The sequence below is a fragment of the Arachis hypogaea genome, chromosome 10 (genome assembly GCF_003086295.3).
Source record: "Arachis hypogaea cultivar Tifrunner chromosome 10, arahy.Tifrunner.gnm2.J5K5, whole genome shotgun sequence".
In the NCBI taxonomy this organism is placed as follows: Eukaryota; Viridiplantae; Streptophyta; class Magnoliopsida; order Fabales; family Fabaceae; genus Arachis; species Arachis hypogaea.
In genome coordinates, this window is record NC_092045.1 from 8,357,190 (window position 1) to 8,379,173 (window position 21,984).

The 21,984-nt window shown below is 36.7% G+C and overlaps 2 protein-coding genes and 1 long non-coding RNA gene across 3 annotated transcripts; all 3 read right to left on the reverse strand.

The window, feature by feature from the left end:
* Nucleotides 1–308: 308 nt before the first annotated feature.
* On the reverse strand, nucleotides 309–1,437 carry LOC140175807 (uncharacterized). The gene is made up of 2 exons (XR_011866425.1): nucleotides 1,050–1,437; nucleotides 309–639 (listed from the first exon to the last, which is right to left on the reverse strand). It is a non-coding gene; the product is annotated as an uncharacterized lncRNA (long non-coding RNA).
* A 1,669-nt stretch (nucleotides 1,438–3,106) lies between these two features.
* Nucleotides 3,107–4,195, reverse strand: LOC112715068 (large ribosomal subunit protein bL12c). The gene has a single exon (XM_025766813.3). The coding sequence runs from the start codon at nucleotides 3,882–3,884 to the stop codon at nucleotides 3,309–3,311; it is 576 nt and encodes a 191-aa protein (XP_025622598.1). The 5' UTR covers nucleotides 3,885–4,195; the 3' UTR covers nucleotides 3,107–3,308.
* A 13,980-nt stretch (nucleotides 4,196–18,175) lies between these two features.
* On the reverse strand, nucleotides 18,176–20,176 carry LOC112717274 (uncharacterized). The gene is made up of 2 exons (XM_025769355.1): nucleotides 19,457–20,176; nucleotides 18,176–19,327 (listed from the first exon to the last, which is right to left on the reverse strand). The coding sequence occupies exons 1-2, from the start codon at nucleotides 20,174–20,176 to the stop codon at nucleotides 18,176–18,178; spliced, it is 1,872 nt and encodes a 623-aa protein (XP_025625140.1).
* Nucleotides 20,177–21,984: the final 1,808 nt, after the last annotated feature.

The following is a 21,984-nucleotide window of genomic DNA, read 5'->3' on the forward strand; positions in this document are numbered from 1 at the left end:
TTTAAAACATTCAAAATTCTCTCCAACTTTCTGCCTGTTGAAATTAGCATCTGTTGCCTGAATTGAAATCAGTATGAATAACACTCCCCCCCCCCCCCCCCCCAAAACAACAAACTCAACAAACTCCAAAAAGTTGAATTTGGGAAAAGTTTAGCATCCCTGGCCAAAGAGTGCCGAAGAATTTCGAAGCTAAGACAATTCATCTGCAAGAAAGAAACCAGGCAACATCTACCTCAGTTTAAGGAAAACACACACAAGATTAAATAAAACTAATGCAGATGCCTATAATTTCTATATCTATTTATATTGAAACCTAACACAATGGACATTTTGAATTCCATCTTGCCTCAAAGAGAAACACAATGTTCAAAACATACATCACGAGAGAGGCAATGGCTTGATGAGTGTCAATGGCTCAAGCCATTTTACTTGTGGAATACCCTTCTAAAGCTTTTAAGTGTTATAGAATTAACTACTATATTAAACATGATTCCACATAAAAATGTGACTATATTTGTAGAACTCCAAAGTGTGAAACAACTTGTCAGTTGCCACCATTCAAAATTAAACATTGCCTTAAGATTACATTATGGTCTTGCTTTCCATCTCAATCTTCATGGCTATCTTCATCTTCTGAATCTGCATAATGGAAATGAAGCAGTTTGAAATCAAATAATCAGTTGGAAGAAATTCATATTAAGCTTTTGAAACTTTTACAGGCTGAAGCTACTACTGAAGATAAAGCAATATAGTTGACGTAAATCCATCAAGATTTATTGAATAAAAGTAAACTGCAGACAGCAATGTGTTTAGGCACAAAGATGTCCTACAATCATATACAATTACATTGAAGGAAGCAATTTAAGGGGAAGAAGTCAACCAAAACCTAGCTACCATATCAATACAGATACCAGATTCAGATGACACATTATGCCAGAACTTCTACAGCATGTCTACTTCCATGAACACACTAAGCATGCAAAACATATTGAGAACAATGCTGTTTGAATCAAGAGTTTACATTAGCAAGCCAGGATCTTTCAACTTACCAGATCGAACATCATCACTAATTTTTCTTCTTGCTTGAAGTTGTCTAACAAGCATCCGAAATATCATCACCCACCAGTATATATGCAGAACAAGCAAGCAATATAGAAGACTGTTGAACACATAATAATATTTTCGAGCCTCCACTTTGTGCTTTTCCTTATCCAATGTGAGCAAAATTTCATAGCTGGCAAAGAAAGATGTAAAACTACTGAGCATCGAAAAGCAAGATTATACAGACAACCAACAACTGTAATATTACACTTCGTAATCAATTGTTGAAATTTATGCATGGAAAGATCTTTCTAATTTAGTGAATCTTTTATATGAGCTATTATTTGATAGGAAGGGGAAAATACAACATAGGATAAAAGATTACCGAAAAGAAACCACAAAACTAAAGGAAAACAAATGATACCCCGACCCCCCCCCCCCTTTTATTCTTTTTTCTTCCGCCGAAAAGAACACACAAATTATTCACAAATGCATTGTTAGCAGGACTGGAGCAAGTTATTATTCACAAATGCATTGCTAGCAGCAACAACTAATCCCTAGTCACACTGAACCTGAAATTTCAACAGCAGCAAGTACAGCAACAAGTAATCCCTAATCACACTGAACCTGAAATTTCAACAGCAGCAAGTAATCCCTAATCACACATTCACACTAAACCTGAAATTTCAACAAACATTACAACACAGCAACAAGTAATCCCTAGTCACACTGAACTTGAAATTTCGACAGCAAAATTATCTTCATTGGAAATGGAAACAGCTTTCCATTGTACAGAGTTGAGTTGATCTTTTCTTTCAATTTAAGAGAGAAATGGGATCGGAGTGAATTGAATTTCTACACAATTTTACTTTTTAATGTTTATAGAAATTATATATTTATCCCTTTTATAAAAATATTTAATTATAAAATTACCCTACTTTAGTTAATATATTAACTCTTATTGAGTTAAATTAACTCAAACTAAAATTAAGCATTCAATTAAAGCATGCCACGTCATGAAGGGTAATTTACATGTTGAAATAGAGAGGGTTGGTTAGAACTCACCTTTAATTTATTGGTATTCCCAATTTAGCATTCGTGACTCACGTTAATTCTTTACTTTATTTTTGTCACAAAACCACTAAGGGCGTGCTGAGATAGAATGACGATAATCACACTTTATCACTAACAGCTTTAAAGGTTTCAAAAAGTTTCAAGCGACACATCAAATAACCATTAAGAAGTCTTTAGTCGTTAGTTTTATGACAAAAACAAGATCAAGGATCAGTGTGAGTCACAAATGTTAAATTTGAGAATCAAATTGAGTAAATTAAACTTTGGGAATCAAATTGAGAGTCAAGCATAATTTTATGGACTAATCTGAGTATTAATTCTCTTTTTTACTGATTATATGCAGAGTTTTATAATCTCATGGATATTGGATACCCTTGGTTGCTGCATGACATCTCGTTTCTTTAATGAATAAATAAATCTTTTAATTCCAACTCATGCAAAAACATATTTTTTGTGCACTGTAACAAGTGAATGTTCTTGACTTCTTGCACCGTATCACTCATGCAACAATTGTCATTATGCAAGAGCATGGCTTGGAATTAAAACATTTTTCTTATTTATTAATAATAAAAAATAAAAATGCCATCTCATATTGATGTTTGAAATATTAAACATGACTCATTTGGAGTAAAATATTATTTGGATTGTCAAAATTTATCGGAAAAAATCAATATAACATTTACTAAGCATATCTATTACACAACAATTACTTGATCTGTTAAGATGTTTCAAAACATCATTTTATTAAATAGAGAAACCAACTTTGAACGATAGGATACACATATAGCAGAGGATAAGATAAACCATATCACTCCACTCACTATCAAATGAAACTGTTGGAGAAAGCCTATGCAGGATATTCAACTCATCCTAAGGTGGTACATTTCATAATAATTCATAGTTTCATACACAACTCAAATTAGTGTAATCCAAACTCCATAAACGGCTATCAAGTGCAAACCCAAGTAGACATTTCAACAAACACCTCAAATGCAATGGAAACAAAGGTAGATTAAGTAAAGCTCCTCATTTTAAACTCATTACAATTTCAATTCGATTCCAAACCCATAGAGACAAGCAATAAAATCAAATTACACATTTTTTTTACTAAGAAACATTATCTATTACACAAAAATTAACAGTTCTCTCTGAAAATTCCACAAAAATAAATCAGAATATAACAGCAACAAACCCTAAGCAATGGAAACTTTGGCACCAGCTTCTTCAAGCTGCTTCTTTGCTTCATCAGCTTCATCCTTCGAAACCCCTTCCTTGAACTTCTTCGGCAAACCTTCGATCAATTCCTTCGCTTCCTTCAGCGCAAGGCTTGTCAATCCTCTCACAGCCTTAATCACAGCGATTCTCGCGTTGCTCGGAACTTCTTCGATCACAACGTCGAACTCCGTCTTCTCCTCCACCGCTGCGGGTGCCTCGGCGGCGCCGGCTGCTCCAGGTGCGGCAACGACAGCAGCGGGGGCGAAGGACGCGGCGGAGACGCCGAGCTTGTCCTGGAGGTAGTCGACGAGGACCTTGGCCTCTTCTAGGGTGAGGCCGGAGATCTTGGTGCCAAGCTCCTCGATGTTCTCAGGTACGGCGACGGCGGCTAGGGGGCGGAGGTGAGTGGTGCGGTGGGAGAGCGAGCGATGGTTGTTGTGGAAACGGAAGTGGACGGAGGGTTTGGTGAGCGCAGGATAAGAGGAAGGTGTAGGGTAAGAGGGGGAAGAGGATGAAGGGAAACGAAGGGTGAGAGTTGAAATTGTAGTTGCCATCGTGTTATTGAAATTGAAGGGTTTCTGAAATTGGAAAATTGAGGGTGAAGAGTGACGAGTGAAACGAAGGTAGAAGATGAAGAAGAAAAAGAAAGCGGATAGGATAAGAGTCTCTCGGGCCTCTTGGAAGGCTTGAAATTGTAATTGTAATGACTGTGTAATTACTCTATGTGTTGGGTATGAGCAACGCCAGTTGACTGAATCGAGGATAGAAGTGGTAATTTCATCTTTTAAAGTATATAGTTTTGTTTTCTTTTTTGGTATTCAAGTATAGAGTTATTTGGCAGTATGGGATGAGCTGCTAAACAATAATTTTGAGCCCACTTCACCAATACAGTTGTTTGTCAACCCGAAAGACTGGAAATTAATTTTTTCTCCCATTGCTTTAGCAACTCAGCTTGATTTTTTTTTTCAGGAAAAATCAATTTATTCTTAAAAATAGCCTTACGCCATTTACAAATAAAAAGAAAAATTATATTTAAATCTAAAAAAATAGACATTTTTTATATTGAACTAAAAATTAAGAATGAATCTAATATTTAATTACAAAAAATCTTAACAAATAAAAATAAAGATAAATTAAAGAGACCTGCTACACATACAAGTCTTTTTGGCTTACAAGTCTTACAAGTCCAATAAAACACACGCATTACACTTAATTAACGCATTACACACTTCCACATTCAAGAGTAAATAAAACGAACATTATTCAACAACTTCCTGTTTCCAAAGCGCGTTATTCACCATGCATTATGAACGACTCTTCTTCTTCTTCCTCCATGAAAACAATTTTCTTGCCAAATTTAAAGATAATAGAACTTTTGAAATACACTCAAACGATTACAGAAATACACCCTAACGATTACAGAAATACACCCAAAGGATTACAGAAATACACCCAAACGGTTACAGGAATTCATCCAAACGATTATAGAAATACACCTAAAGGATTACAGAAATACACCCAAAGGATTATAAAAATACACCCAAAGAATTTAAGAAATACACCAAAAATTCATTGAAGTACACCTTATGCATATTTCAGAACTCTTTCTCTTTCTCCTCCTTATCTTCTGCTGCTTCTTCTTCTTCAAAAACGATTTCAGAGTTTGATGTAAAAAAAATAGAAATCGAGAATAACGAAGAAAGAAAACAGAGAGAAAAGCGCGTAAATGAAGATGAAGAAGAACGTGCAGCAAGAAGAAGAAGAAGGAGAAAGAGAAGGCAAGAAACAAAAGAAAAGAAGAATAAAAGGAAGAGGAAGAAGAACGTAGGAAGAGGAAGAAGAACGTGCAAGAAGAAGAAGAACGAGAAAGAGAAAGCAAGAAATGAAAGAGAAGAAGAAGAAGAAGAAGAAGAAGAAGAAGAAGAAGAAGAAGAAGAAGAAGAAGAAGAAGAAGAAGAAGAACGTGCAGCAAGAAGAAGAAGAAGGAGAAAGAGAAGGCAAGAAACGAAAGAAAAGAAGAAGAAGAAGAAGAGGAAGAGGAAGAAGAAGAAGAACGTAGACCTTGCATCGCGTTTTTGGGGTTTATTCGTTAATTAACTTGTAAAGCATACAAGCCCTAATGACTTGTATGCAGAGCTTTTCTCTAAATTAAATCCTTGTCATTTTTAGATTTATAAACAAGTTACTATAACATTGTGAGATAATATAAAAAAGTCTAGAGGCCAGGCCAACAACTTTATTAAATTCTGGTCCAGTATGTAACCAGCAAAAGAAAGGTGAGTAATTCCACACCATTAGATAAAATTTCACACTATTAAAAACATCATTAATAACTACTTGAGAGTTACAAATCACAAAAGTTACTGACTCTAACACTCCTCTGTATTTTTTTATCTAAATAAATCTAAACTCTTTTCTTAATTGAAAATATTTACATAAACAAAAGACAATTCTAATCAATATATCTTTCTTCTAAATTTGATAGATATATATCATTGTACTCGAACCACCTATAAAAGTGAAAAATAAGACATTACAAAAAGAAAATACACTATAATACAAAAGTTTATTGAAAATCAATGATAGTATAAGTGAAGAAGAGTAGTTAGTTATATATTGCATCAGTAAGTTAGTTATAGTGAATGCAATATATAACTAACTACTCTTCTTCACTTATACTATCAATCAAAAACTAAAAAATAAAAAACAAACTAAAAACACACAAAGTAAAGGTACAAGTGATGACGAGAGAACAGAGGAGAGGAGGGAGGAAAAAAAAGAATGAAAAAAGTAGAAAGGGAGAGGAAAGAAAAGTGTTCCGAGGGAAAAGGGAAGGTCATCCTTACCACTGCAAGGCTAATAGCGGCGACAATCTTCGTCCAGACAAATTAGGATTTTTTTTTTTTACAAAGAGAGAGGAGAAGACTGAGAAGAATTTTTCAATCATCTCTAGTTCATTATTTAAGAGTCCTATTTCACTGATAATATGTTTAGAAAGTTTTTTAATGTGAAAATAAAATTTTATTTTATTAAAAAAATTATTTTTATTTTAAATCAAGTATTATGATTTAAAATGATTTTGATATATTAGTAGAATTGATATCAATACGTTTTTGGAATAATTCTTAAATAGCTTCTGTTGGCTGAGACTAAGAAAGAGTATAAGGCTAAATATATTTATTGGAGTAAAGTGTCTCTCAATTAAATGTCGTATGAAATCTCTTAATAAACATTTGAATACTAATCATAAGTGAAAATTTACAATAAAAAAAGGGGACACTATTTCATAGCTATATGCCTAAAGTTTGTGAAGAAGATCAATGATCAGACTAGAAATTTACATTAATACCCGCACTAACCTTCCAAATAAGGTTATTAGGAAAAATCTTCTAAACGCTTTGAATATCTTGCCAAACGTTAGAAGAAGAACGCTGCAACAGTGCAGCTTAAAAAAAGGGAGTAACTCCTCGTCGCTTCTATATTTAGTATGGATAACTTTCACCCATAAATCATCCCTGTTATGAATGAGCTTCCATGCCAACTTCATCAAATTAGCATTAATTGTGACTTTTGTTGGCCGAAAACCAGACCTCCTTGATTCTTTGGTAAACAAACTTTATCCCAACAGAGTAAATGCGGCTTTCTCTCCAAATCAGCTCCACCCACACAAAATTTCTACAGATACTATCAATCTTATTACAAATAATCATAGGCAGCTTCATAGTTTGTATGACATAAATAGGAATAGTTGCCAAAGTAGATAGCGCTAAAGTAACTCTACCGGCCAAGGATAGATTCCTCGTTTTCCAAGGAGAAAGTCGATTTGACGTTCTATCAATAATGAATTGGAAATCTTCCTTACGAACTCTGCCATGAAGAAGGGGAACTCCCATATATTTACCCAAATCATTAGTAAGCCTCATATCAAGAGCATTACTCAAGCTACGTTTTCTCTCTAAGCTCATATTATTTGAGAAGACGACACTGGATTTTGCAAAGTTAACTTCTGGCCTGAGCAGTGACAAAAAAGATCCAAAATGCCACGCATCACTTCCACTTGAACCATGGTTGCCTTCTCAAAGAGAATAATGTCATGAGCAAAATAGAGGTGAGAAAGCCTTGGGCCTCCCCTATTAAGCTTAACAGGTTTCCAACTACCATTATTAATTGCTTCCGAGATAAGGTGAGAAAGACGTTCTATACACATAACGAAAAGGTAAGGAGAGATTGAGTCTCCCTGGCAAATCCTTCTTGACAGGTTGAAAGAGGCCGAAGGGGACCTATTCCAATAGGACTTGCAACTTTGCCGAAGAGTAACAATATAAAATCAGATATGCTAAGTTCTCAGGGAGGCCTTGGCCAGGGTATCTTTAATAAACTGTTAATTCAAATGATCATAGCCTTTTCAAGGTCTATTTTGTAGCCATAAAGCCTCCATCCCCTTATTTACTCCCATGGTGTGAAGAACTTCTTGTGCCACCAAAATATTATTCGCACTCTGTCTACCTGAAATGAAACTACACTGAGAAGGGTTGATGAGTTTAGGCATAATATCCTTCAAACGTTGAGCCACAATTTTGGTAATAAGTTTGTACGAGGCATTGCACAATCCTATTGGCCTGAATTGCCCTAAGGTCTTATTCATAACTTTTATCTAGTGGTGATCTTGAAACACCTTCTCTACCCACCTAACAAGAGCATCTTTAATAGCATCCCAGTTACTTTGGTAAAACATAGGTGGCAAGACATTTGGACCTGGAATTTTCTAGGCTCCCATAGAAAATAAAGAAGCTTTAATTTCTTCCACAATCACTCCCCTATTCAACCTTGTTATATCTTCTTCAGATAGCATTGGAAACAGGCCCAAAGCTTCTAATTTCTTATACGCGGAGTCCTCTGAATACAGATATTGAAAAAAAAAACTAGTACTATCACTACAAGAAAGTTCTAAAATAGCGACCAATTTTAGCAACCAATCAAAATTTTTTAGGAAAAAAAAGTTGGTTGCTAAACCGGTCACTAAATTTCAATTAGCGACCGATTCAGTGACCATCCACTCTTGGTCGCTAAAATCGGTCGCTATTTTTTAATTTAGCGACCGAATTAGCAACCAAAATAAAAGAAAGGCTTTTGGGGTCCGTTGGTGACTAAATCGGTCGCTATTTTTAATTTAGCTACCGATTTTGTGACAAATAAAAAAACAAGCTTAATAATTGTTGGTTGCTAAATCAGTCGCTAAGAAGTTAGTCACTAAATTAGTTGTTAAATGTTAGCGATCGATTTATTCAGCGACTGATTTAGCGACGAAAAATTTGGTCACCATTTAGCGACTGATACTCTTTAGTGAGGGTTTGGTGGCCTTATTAAAAAATTGGTCGCTAAAATCAGTCGCTATTTTTTAATTAGCGACCAAGGTTTTAGCGACCACCAGAATCAGTCGCTAAATCGGTCGCTATTCCGGTAATTTCTTGTAGTGTATGATCTATCAACTACTGATCTTGGTCAATCCACACTCCTTCCTGGTTCTTAAGTATAGATACTCTATTTCTCTTTTTTCTAGCAATTGCTACACTATAAAAATAAGAGGTGTTTTTATCACTATAATTCAATCATTTACATCTAGATCGTTGTTTCCAGTAAATTTCTTTTTGAATGAGAAGAGCTTCTAATTCCTTCCATAACAGAGATTGAAGCTCCTCAAAGAAAGGATTCGATTCAAAAGACAGGTTAGCAAAAATGCCATTAAACCTGGATAAAATGCAAGATTTTCTCTTCAAAATATTATCAAAAACTTCACCGTTCGAGACTTTAAGCGTAGAATAAAATTATTAATGGTTTATTATCATTAATGCAATGCTTTTTAACGGGAAAGTATGAGGAGCCAATGGAATATTTGTACAATGTGTACAATGGAGGTTTAGGGAGTATTAAAGATATAACCATTAGTGTTACATTTTCCCATTAGTTGAAACTTTTGGGATGAGTTGTATCATGACATGGTATTAGATCTCTAGATCTAAAAGGTCAAGAGTTCGATTCTTGGTGAACGACAAAATTAGTTTAAATTTTTGGGAAGATGTTTATTATACCTAGTACTCGGATGGTTATTCTAGATAGTATGGGGAATATTCATTTTGTAACTCAATAGCCCATTGTACACATTATACAAATAGTCTATTATCTCTCTAGCGGGATTCCTTTTTAACATTGGTGAATGGATTAGGTTTCACAAAATGATTAACTAATTTGAGCCAAGATTTACCATGTTATATAGAGTGACGAAGTCAAGAGGTTATTTTCAACTTTTTTTTTAGATGAGAATGAAAGCTTTAGGCTTGTTTTTTAACTCTAACTTTCTCAAAAGTCTTCAAATTGACTTCTAGCATTTAAATTGATTTAATTTTATCCTCAATATTTAAAAAGAATTAATTCTATCCCTATTATTAATTTTTTTTTACCATTAACAGTTAGTTATTTTTTCTCCAATTATATCCTTAACAATATATTTTTATTTTGAGGAATGCTAGGGGCCACCAATTTTGGTGTTTTGTAACTATCAATTGGCCATCAATAGAATTTTTAATGGTGTGAGATTACATCTAATGGTGAGAGATCACTCACTTTTGTTTTAATGGTTAAATGCTGGCCAAAAAACACAAAAGTTGCTGGCCCCTAGACTTTTCTTTTTATTTTTATATCAACCCTAATTCTAATGATAAATCTCTAACTCCCAAACTGTATGAAACCACCCAAATTCTTACCTAATCTTTTTCCTATCGCCTGTAACTCATTCCTACCACCTTCAACCACCACCCACCCCAACCCTCACTACTAACCCCTTTGTAATTACTCTGCTTCTTCATCCAATAAGACAAGAACTTGGAAAAACGTGATCTTCCTTTTCCTTATTTTAACCCAACTTTTACCATCATATCTTCCAACAACATTACCATCAACAACATCATCATTTAATTTAAAAAGAATAAAAAGGTATATAAAATAAGAAAGACATCGAGATTTAGAGGGATGTGACAGATCTAACGAAGGCAAAGGTGGTTTGCATCGTTCTATCTCTGTCTTCGTCACCATGGTAATCCTCCTGACTTTTTTTTCTACTATAAAATAAAAAAGTTTTTTTATTCGAACAAAATTATTCCAACTTTAATTTTTGGGATTTAATTTTTTTTTTTGGCATTTCAAGCAAGTTCGTTGAACCCCCGACGAATCATATAACTTTTGTAAGGTTCGCTGCACCCTCCGACGAACTCTAAGTTAATTATAGAGTTGCACCCAATTTCTCTATAAATACCCCTGCTGGTTGAAGATGAAACTCAATCCTAGTAGCTTATTCTTCTCTTTGATATTTCTCTCCTTTCAAATTTACTCTTTACAGTGTCAGAAATTTCGTTGTTATCTATTCATTACAATAGTGAAATAGTGTATGATGGAAAAGGTTCTATCGTATTTAGGTATGCTTATCTAGTGATTGTATAGTTGGCACCCAAAGTCAATAATTTGACCGTGTTGAAGAATTTAAAATGGTATTCTATTGGCCAACAACACACGAAAAGAGTGAAGAACATTTACTACAGATATCTTTCGGAAGTAGATAATGTTTTGTTTTACAAAAGGTATATCATAGATGTGATTTTTTTGTGCTATTTTTTTAGAGTTTAATTTTTGAGAATATTTTATGTTTTCTTTAGGTATCGGTTACGTGATGACGAGGACATACGTCTAATAAGGGTGTGGCACAACCGGTGGACAAATGTTTATCTGTTGAAATTATTTGTTTTCTTAGTTGAGTTAGGCGAACGAGGATCATTTGCGGATACTATTGATGGCAGCCCTTTAAGTGGAGCGGTCAAAAGAAATATTAGAAGCACGATACTTGACCTAAATATGCCACTTGAAGGTAGTCAAGAGGGGGTCAAACATTGAACATTCTAATGATGGCATAATACAATCTAATATCGGAAGTCATGAGGATTCTGCGATTAGGGACCCGATGATGGATCCCTATCAGGTTAATCCCAATGACGGTGAAGACGTTGAGATTGAACCAACGAAAATTTCTTATGAGGGTGAGGAGAAGGAAGAGATGAACTACTCTATGTGAAGTTTGCCGGGGGTATGGCGAACTCTATAGTTAACTTAGAGTTCGCTGTCTTGAAATGCAAAAAAAAAAATTGTATCCCAAAAATTAAAGTTGGGATAATTTTTTTTGGGAAATCAATTTTTTTTTTATTTTATAGTAGAAAAAAATCTTAAACCGAATCCTCCTTCTTTTTGTTCTTTCGTTCTATTACCTCCTTCTCAAAATCCATCACTTTTTTGCTTTCGCACCCGAATTTGTCAGCTTTTCTTGCTCTCATTTTTTAATTGATCTCTCTTCAACCTATTCGTTCTTGGTAATAGAGAATGAAGGCGAAACCCAAATTAAGAAGCACATTGACGAAGAGGATCTAGTACATCAAAATTGGTCCAAATAAACTAGTTTTTAAAAGTACAAATATTAGAAAATAACTCAAAAGTTTAGAAATTTAAAGTAAATTGTACATGAATCTAATTTATAATTAAAATACCAAGAGTCTTTGTAGTCCTTACTTAGAGAGAGTAAGAAAGAATAAAGGGCTATCGAATCCAGAACCATATTTTTTATAATTTTACTATAAGTATGAAATTTGCATCTCTTTTTTTTATTGTTAAGAAGAGAAGAAGAAGAAAAAATGATAAGAAAAGAAAAAGAATGACTCCTAATTTTTTGAAATTTGGTTAAAAATTACTTATACACTTAGTAGTGCTCCGAAATTATTAGAGATTATTTGCCTAAGGAATGTGGAAAAGAATTAATCTACAATTACAAGTAGGTCATTGCTAAATAACTACAATAGTGAAGTTGGAAATGTTTCAAAATTTGGTTGTTCTAATATTATGAATATGAGCAAAAAAAAAAAAAACAAAGTTAATATACTATTTTATATTTTATTGGTATACAAGATTTTCTTTATCATATATACAACAGAAGAGACTTTATCTTAATATCTTTATACGAGAGAGAATGACAAATATCACTGGAGCTACAATTTATTGGTAAGGGATTACAAGATCATAAGCATATATACTTGTGTTTTAAAATAATAAAAAAAAGAAATGATAGAAAGTAGAAGTTAAGGTTTAATTTGGTAAAATTTTTATTTTTTAAAAATAATTTATAAAAATTAATTTTTAAAAGTTAATTTTTTAAAAGTTTGTAGTATCTGTGTTTAGTAAATTAAATTAAAATTAGCTTTTAATAAACACAAGCAACAACAAGTATATTTGGTAAAATAACTTTTAAAATTTAAAAATATTATAAAAGACATTAATGTAAGAATTAAATTTAGATATTAATTAATATATAAGATTATTATTAAATTTTTTAATTTTAATAAATATAAGTCAACTTTAAAGAATTTTTTTTAGATGTTTTTAAAAATACTCTTAATTTTCAAAAGTTATAAGTACAAATAATGAGTTTAAATGAGGTGTTTGTGCTTTTGAAAAGCACAAAAATCTCTTTAAAAAATTTTACAAAACCAAACCTAAATGTGGTTGGACATAGCTATCAATGTTATTGCATTACAACAAATAAACATTATTACTAAATGACAAATAAGACAGCAAACAAAATTTAATATTGAGAGTTTATGTGTCAATTTTTAAAAATAGTGATTTTTTTGGTATTTTCTACAATATGGGAGGACAATTTTTTAAAAAGTCGACTAGTGTACAGATATTATTTTATACAAATATACAAATGTACAATAATATTATTTTAGGATTTGACACGTGTTGCTCCCATGTGCAGGATATAGTTGGCTCCGAAAAAATTGAGAGCGCTGATGGGATGGGCGACTGAGCCGGCTTCGTATCAATCCCCATTTGTCGTGACTGGATTGGAGTGGGGTACCTTTCTTTCTCATCCTGGAACCTAACTACATGGGTTGATACGTGGAACCATACCCGATCCATGCATGCTACTGGTAATAAAGGGTAACTTTCCGATGAAATAATGATTAAAGCAGAGTAATGTTAAGGGGCCAACAATATTTGTGATTGGTAGCCATCAACTAGCTATTAATGATGATTTGATGGTATGAAATTGGTGTAAAATTTTATCCAATAGCTCACATTTTTCTGCTGGTTACATGCTGGTCAAAATGCAATAAAATTACTGGCCCCTAAATTTTTCCATTAAAGTAACCAAATAAAATATTTTTGGTGTTATTTCTGCAAATTATTTAAAAATATTAATTAAAAATAAATAACTAAGAAAGGTAACTATAAAAAGGTTGAAACGTGCCTGAATAATCCTAAAAACAATTATAACGAATTATTTTTTGGGCATAAACATATTAAGAAAATTATTAATTACAAATGTTATTCAAAATACCCGTTGGTATCATTGTTACAATAACCATGACGAATAATTTTTATAAGAATATTCACTTGAAATTTATAAGAGACAGAGAATTATTTTCGAATCACACTTAATTTTAAATTTATGTCCCAATATTTTATTTGTGGATCAAAGTTATATGTCCTTACTCACAAAAATTAATACTACCAAAAAATTCTCTTTATATACAGATATGGATCCAAAAATTTTAAATTAGAGGGGATAAATTTTAGATTTTTTTTCATTCCGCAAACTAATTCATATAAAGTTATTAGACTTAACTTTTTTCAAAAATTTATCTATATATATAATTATAAATTTTTTTCCCATAATTAAGGGTAAAAAACCCAAATGAGCCAAGCACAGCTCAATATAACCCAAATCAGCCAAATCAAACTTCCATACCTGAATCCACCAGACCAATTTTAATATAATTCGAATCAATAAGATTTGAATTAATATAACATGTAATTCAAATTGAATCAATTCGAACTACTCTCAGAAACAAGTATAAGGTAATTCGAATCAATTCAAATCGAATTAAGCATGCAATCCACCCTAGTAATTCGAAACAAATAATTTCGAATTATAAAAGTGTAATTCGAGTGATGTTAATTCGAATTAGATGGAGAAGAACACAAGAGAGAGGTTCGAATCTAGTTGATTCGAATTAGGTGAAATTCGTTTTGCAAAGTAATTCGAATCAAGTTGATTCGAATTACAAGGGATTCGGCTATATAAGGAGTTCGAACCAAGTTCATTCAAATCACTTTGTCATTCTCCAACCCCACCAAATCCCAGAAAAAACGACCAACATTCGGGCCGAGTAAGACCAGAGCGGCATTTTTAGTCGATGGGGGACGATCCAGGGAGGCTTTATCGTTTGGATGGAGTTGCTCATATCACCGGTGTGATCAACGACGAGGTTAGTGGTTTATGATGTTGCGTTGTTGATTGTGTTTTTTGTTAGTGGTTGATGAAAGCGGTTTATGATAATGGTATTTGTTAATGGTTTTTGATAATGGTTTATGTTACTGTTAGTGGTTTAGGATAGTGGTTTAGGATAGTGGTGTAGGCTAGTGGTTTTTGTTAATGATTTTTTATAGCGGTTTATTTTAGTGTTAGCGGTTTAAGCAAGTGGTTTAGGCCAGTGGTTTTTGTTAGGGGATTTTGAAATGGTTTTTTGTAAGCGGTTTTTGTGAATGGTTTTGGATAGTGGTTTTAGTGATGGTTAGCGGTTAAGGGTAGTGGTTTAGGATGGTGGTTTAGGCTAGTGGACCATGTTAATGGTTTTTTATAGCGGTTTATTTTAGTGTTAGCGGTTTTAGCAAGTGGTTTTAGTGAATGGTTTTGGATAGTGGTTTTAGTGAATGGTTTTGGATAGTGGTTTTAGTGAAATTGTTTTTTGTAAGCGGTTTTTGAGAATGGTTTTGGATAGTGGTTTTAGTCATGGGTTAGGTTTAAGGTAGTTGTTTATGATAGAGGTTTTTAGTGATTATTGTTTTTGATAATGGTTTTTGGACGTGGTTTGAGTTAGCGGTTTGTGTATAAAATGTTGGTCGCTTGTTTCATAAATGTTATGTTGAACGATTTATTTACTGCATCCTTATGAAATATATCGTAAATGTTACTGGTTTGTGCATCTGTTCTAATTATGCGGTTTATTCACTGGCCAGCCTCGTCGTTGCATATCCAGTGTTAGGCGGCAGCAGGGGATGCGTCTTGATGAGAGGTACGTTCCGTACTTGCAGATGGCCGGATTGTACCATCTTGCGAGACTGAACGACAGATGGTTCTGACTAGACGAGCCCCTAGTCAGCGCATTCGTCGAGAGGTGGCGGCCTGAGACGCACACCTTCCACATGCCGTTCGGAGAGTGCACCATCACGCTTCAGGACGTCGCATACCAGCTGGGGTTGCCAGTGGATGGAGATTACGTCAGTGGTTTCCTGACAGACTTCCACCTTTACATTGAGGGTGGGAGGCCAGCTTGGTAGTGGTTCCGTGAGTTGCTCGATGTTGTACCTCCCGAGAACCAGGTGTAGAAATTCGCAGTCAACTGCACCTGGTTTCAGGAGACCTTTGGAGAGTGTCCAGACGGGGCTGATGAGGAGACAGTTAGGCGCTTTGCCCGTGCCTATATCATGATGTTATTAGGCACGCAGCTGTTTGCTGACAAGTCCGGCAATCGTATACACATCAGATGGCTACCCTATGTTGCTCGGCTTGAAGAGATGGGTCAGTACAGTTGGGGGTCGGCGGCACTAGCATGGTTGTACCGGTGCATGTGCCGAGTGGCCAACAGACATGTCGTGAAGTTAGTTGGCCCTTTACAGTTACTGCAGTCTTGGATCTTCTGGAGGTTTCCTACTTTTAGACCATCTAGGTATGATGAGATTAGCTGGCCCCTTGCCTCGAGGTACCGTTATTGTTTTGTACTATGTATTCTTGTTGTATTTGGTTTACATTATGCAAGCAATTTCATGCATTGTAGAGTTAGTGATGAACACAATAGAATTTTTTAATTCTCTTACGCAGATGGTCTGGTTACAATCCTGGGATTAGCAACAAGGGACCTCGGGTACAGATGGCTCGCCTGAAGATCGACTTGTTACAGCCTCGGGATGTAAGTACGCTGAACATATGTGTATCTGAAGTCGTTGTTTCAGTTTATATTGTCTAACAGAAGTGTAAAAATGTTTTTATTGTGTTTTTTTCAGTTCATATGGATGCCCTATAGCGCACTCGACGTCATCCAGGTTATCCATCCGGAGGTCTTGGAGCCTCGGCATACGATGTTATGGCGGTGTAGGACGTCCCTGATTTATTTTGTGGTGGTCGAGTGGCACCAGGTTGATAGAGTTTTACCTCAGTTTGGGGGGGTTCAGCCCACACCGTCTCCCGCCCCTGAACATCGACTTCTTGATGTCGAAGGACGGGAGAGGAGGTGACCGTTGGTTCCCGGCACATTTATCTGAGTGGCATCTTCACTGGCAGGAGCGTGCGGAGCACATTCTACAATTCGACATCGTGCCCGACCCCGGTCCGTCGCATGATTTCTTGACATGGTGGTATCAGCACGGGAAGAGGTTCTTGTCGCCAGAGATGTTATTGGGGGATCCGAGAGGTATTCCTATTTCGGATGAGGCGACGCAGAGGGGTGCAGGCCAACTTCCAGATATGAACAGGGTCAAGGATGTTCCTGACAGACGTCGTATTGAGAGGAGAGCACGAGTCAGAACACGTCGTAGCCAGCGTGAGTGGAATTGGGTGGATCGTGCTATGGATGACGTCGACGACGCAGTTAGGGGTGGCGGGAGAGTACGTGGTCGTGGAGGCAGGAGGAGGGTGGGTGCTTCCAGAGAGGGTGCCCATCATCCTGGGGGCGGTGCAGCTGGAGGAGGTGATGTTGCGGGGGTTGATAGGGCCCATCAGGGCGGGCATGATGGTGAGTGGCATGGATCTGGTATGGGAGATCCCACGAGTCACACTGATTATGAGCTTGGGGTGGAGGTCTTGGAGATTATTTCGTTGGTGTTCCCGGTGATGATCAGACCCTTCAGGAGAGTACTCCATGGGTGAGTCCGGGCTCGATGTTTCCAAACTTCCTTGCTAGTGATGGCATTGTGGCCGAGTTCGGTGGACCTCATTTCCTTGATGATATCCGGACCATCATGCAGGAGGATGAGGCTGCAGCAAGACGGATTCACACGACAGGGACACAGGCACCGCTAGATGTAGATCTGAACGAGCCTGCCACGGTGCCTCCTGCGCATACTTTTGCCATGGGTGGGACGCCAGCATCGACCCAGACTCTTGGGTCACATTCAGTTGCCGGCCCGTCATCATCCAGGCCCGTGCATGTTCCGCCCATGACCCCGAGACACCCAGTTCCAGATGACAGCGACGACTCGATTGAGGATGAGGAGCCACTTATGCGTAGGGGTTTCAGGACACGGGTACCACGCCGTTGTGGCACGGGATCGCACTATTTAGATGATTTATGGATAGTGGTGTATGTCATGTTGTTATATTTATATTATGTACCTTCTTTGTTGGTTATCAGTGTTTTGTTATGTACTTTGTTGTTATTTACTTTGATGTTATGTTATGTACTTTGATGTTATGTTATGTTATGTATTTTCATGTTATTTACTCTGATGTTATGATATATACTTTGATGTTATGTTATGTATTATCAGTCATCCCATCAGATAGTGTTGTTTATTTTAGTTATTAAATTCCATAATTAGAAAGACATTCAACATACATATGTGGTACGAATGACAAGTTTCATGACTTATAGAATTCAACTTAGTTCCAAGGAGAACAATGGTTGCTGACTGAAGTAAAATACATGTGCTGATAAAGTAAGAAATAAAAACAAACAAACCAAATCTCCTATTAATTCCCAGCAGTCCCGCTGGGGCCTGCGGCTTGTGGACAACTACGACGGGTGTGTCCTGTTTGCCTGCAGAGGCCACATCTCTTTGGGCAGTTCGGATCTGCATCATCTATGTTTGTGCGAATTCGTGTGGACCTAGGACGACCTTCCCTCGCACGCCTCATATTCGGATCCGGTATAACGGTAGGACCGGCATAAGGTGGCCAGAAACCTTCCGAAATGGGAGGTGTAAATCCCATCTGATAGACACCGAAAACGGAACTAAGCCGATAGACCTGGTGGACGTAAGGCTGCCATGTAATACGTGAATAAGAACAGCATGCCAGTGCGTGAGGACACGGGAAATGAAGTGCTTGGAAGTATCCACAATCACAAGTCTTAGACCCGAGTGAGACCCTGTACGTACCAAGTGAGAATGAACCTGTCGGAGTCGTCTCAGCCACGGTGTACTCCGAGTTATCCCTGTCGTAAATGGTCACCGTGAAGCACCTGGCTGTCTTCAGGTTGGCCTCGATACACTTTACTAGGTATTGACTGAATTGTTGTCCAGTACCCAACTGAGCCTCGGCCTCCCTTCCCTTACGGACAAATAGCTCAGCAAGCCTTCCGTATGTGGCCTTCACCAGTGAGCAAACAGGGAGGTTTCTTACCCCCTTCAGGATTGAGTTGACACACTCCGAAATATTGGTCGTCATGTGCCCGAATCTCCGACCCTCATCAGAGTACTGTGTCCACAACAAATACTCAATTCGGTTCGCCCAGTCACACATTGCCGGATTCTCAGAGCGCAGAATGTCAAACCAGTAGTCAAACTCCACTTCGGTCTTCACATATGCGGCGTTAACAAGAAGCCTCCGGGCATCTTTTCCCTTGAACGTCAGGGTAAAATTCGCTGCAACGTGTCGAATGCAGAACGCCCAGTATGCAGCTGGGGGTAGCCATCCCCCATCCGGAGCCTCGAGGGCTGCCTTGATGCCGCTATGCCTATCTGAAATAACTAACAGACCCAGCTGAGGTGTCACATGCTCACGGAGGTGGGAAAGAAAGAAAGACCATGACTCTGCATTCTCACCCTCAACTAGTGCAAATGCCACGGGGAGTATGTTGGAGTTTCCGTCCTGTGCAATCGCGACTAGCAACGTTCCACCATACTTCCCATATAGATGGGTGCCGTCAATACTCACCAACGGCTTGCAATGACGGAATGCCTCGATACAAGGGGGGAAAGTCCAGAACAGCCTACGAAAATAAGCCTGAGACTCGTCAAGCTATCCCCTAACTCGAACAGGACAAGCCCTGAGGACGGCTACTGTGCCAGGCATCGTCAGCTGAACTCCTAAAACCCACCTAGGGAGCTCGTTGTACGACTCGTCCCAGTCCCCATATATGTCGGCAACGGCCTTCTGCTTCGCCATCCATACCCTCCTGTATGTTGGCCTGAACCCAAAGTGTGCGGCCGTGGCATTTTGAAGCACCTTGATGTTGACAGCGGCATCAGCCCTAACCATCGGCATAATGAATGTGGCTATCACATGGTAGTCCAGACTCCTATGGTCGCTGGAGATGGAGGTGGCAAGACAGGTATGCGGTCCGTTGTACCACTTCACTTCCCAGATACCCTTCCGCTGTCGGAGACTCAACCGAATCAGCCATGTGCACCCATTCCCAAATTCAGAACACTTTCCCACATACCTGCGGTAGTCTGACTCAACGACCTTGTACTGGACCCCTCGGCGGATGCTGTACGTCTTCACACTCAACAACGCCTCATCTTTATCCTGAAATTGTTGGCCAACCTGGAACTCGGTCATACCGGCAGACCCCTCGGTATCTCTAGCCCCAAATCCAGAGGCCTGCACAGCATTTTTGTCCTGCCGCATGGCATCCAGGTCTAACGCGGAAAAATGGGGTGGATACTGCTGTGTGCTAGAACTAGATCCACCTGTAGCCCTTCTCGGACCAGTAGTTCCAAGATCATCGCCGCTTTCATCAGCGATCATATCCGGCTCGACGTCATCGTCATCTGGATCATCAAACAAACCATCACCTACACCGGCGACAATGCACTTCGGTGGGAAGATGTTCCCCATATCGAACCTCGTCTCCAACATTGGCGCTCAGATCCACGGCAAACGAATGGGAGGCAACAGGCTGCATCGGTGGCTCATACACAGGAATAGAGGATGAAGCAACCGCAGGTCTCGAGCTCGAGCCGGCAACCTCGGATATAGTATTGGCGTTCCGGTTCGAACCACCCGAGCTAGATACCACATCAACCAACTTTGCCAACAACTCTGGTGTTCTTACCTCGGAAAACTGCCTACAACAAAGAAACATAACCTGCAAGTCCTCATCACTCCCGATCGTGGAACAATCAAACTTCACGGTATCATGGAGCACCGCTGTTGGAATGCGATAGAAAAACTTCTTAACCCTTTTAACTCCTTCAAGACCAAGTTTCTCCAGCACAGAGCTAACGAGAGCATCGTAGGTGGTTGTTGGCCTCATGATAATACATAGGGGATCCTTATCAGTGAACTTCACGATGGACCGAGTTTTTCTCTTAATCGACCCTCTGTGATGTACCAGCACTAAGAAACTCTCATCACTAGCCATCTCCCCTCTTTGTTGAGAGCAACATGAGTTCACAGCATATATATACAGCTCCGGTTCATTGTAATTCGAATCAACTAAATTCGCACTATATATATATATATATATATATATATATATATATATATATATATATATATATATATATATATATATATATCGAATCAATTGGATTCGAATTACAATTACTTCATAATTCGAATCAATATGTTTTGAATTATGTAGTATTACAAGCTAACCTAGTAATTCGAATTAACTAAATACGATTTAGGTTATTATAATTCGAAACAACTTGTTTCGAATTACTTGAATTTGTTGCATGCATGTAATTCGAATTAATTGAGTTTGAATTACTTGAGAGTATAATTCGAATCGATTTGATTCGAATTATATAAAAATTTGGTTCTGATTGATTGGTGTCTAGGATTTCATTTTGGCTGATTTGCGTAAACGTTTCACTTCCATGGCTGAAATACGTTTTTTGCCCTAATTTTATTATTAATATGATATATATTTACATAAAAGAACTATAAAAATATCAATAAGACGTTACGAAAATATAAAATACTAATAATTTATAGCGTATTTGATTACAAATTATCACATATCTTATTGATTAAATTTAATTCTTTCAAAACTTTCAACATATTTGGAAACAAATTATAACTTTTATTAATTATTTGAAAGACACAATACCCTTATAAAATACAAGATATAAGATATTTTTATAAAATTTTTTCTATTCAGGACATAAATTAAAAAAAAAGTATTTTTTACAAGAAAAAAAAATCTAAAATACATTATGTGATTACCGAAATATAACTACGCAGGTTATTATTAATATAATAATATAAATATTAAATATGTTAATATAAAAAAACAAAAGACTTTTTTTAATAAATATAGAGATTATTATGTAAAAACTTATTTAAAAAGTACAAAGACTTCAGGATATGATATTAAATTCGTTAAGTGAAAAATATTAGTGAGTTAAACAATTAAGACATAAATTCATCATATAATAAAAAATAATACATATAAAATTACTAAATTACATACTATTTTTTTAATTTTTTTTAAGCACATATCTCATATATAAACATAGTTTCTTTAAATTTTAGGAAGGGGGACCGAAGCCACTATTCGTCCCCTCTAAGTGTGTGCCTGTTTATATATATATTTTCTTATTTACCTA

Bases quoted from the DNA above. Each gene is read 5' to 3' on its own strand.
- LOC112715068 (XM_025766813.3), bottom strand. From the start codon at position 3,884: ATGGCAACTACAATTTCAACTCTCACCCTTCGTTTCCCTTCATCCTCT.
- LOC112717274 (XM_025769355.1), bottom strand. From the start codon at position 20,176: ATGATCGCTGATGAAAGCGGCGATGATCTTGGAACTACTGGTCCGAGA. The intron at 19,328-19,456 runs GTTAGGGGATAG...CTATATGGGAAG, and splicing joins TCAGGGCTTGTCCTGTTCGA to TATGGTGGAACGTTGCTAGT.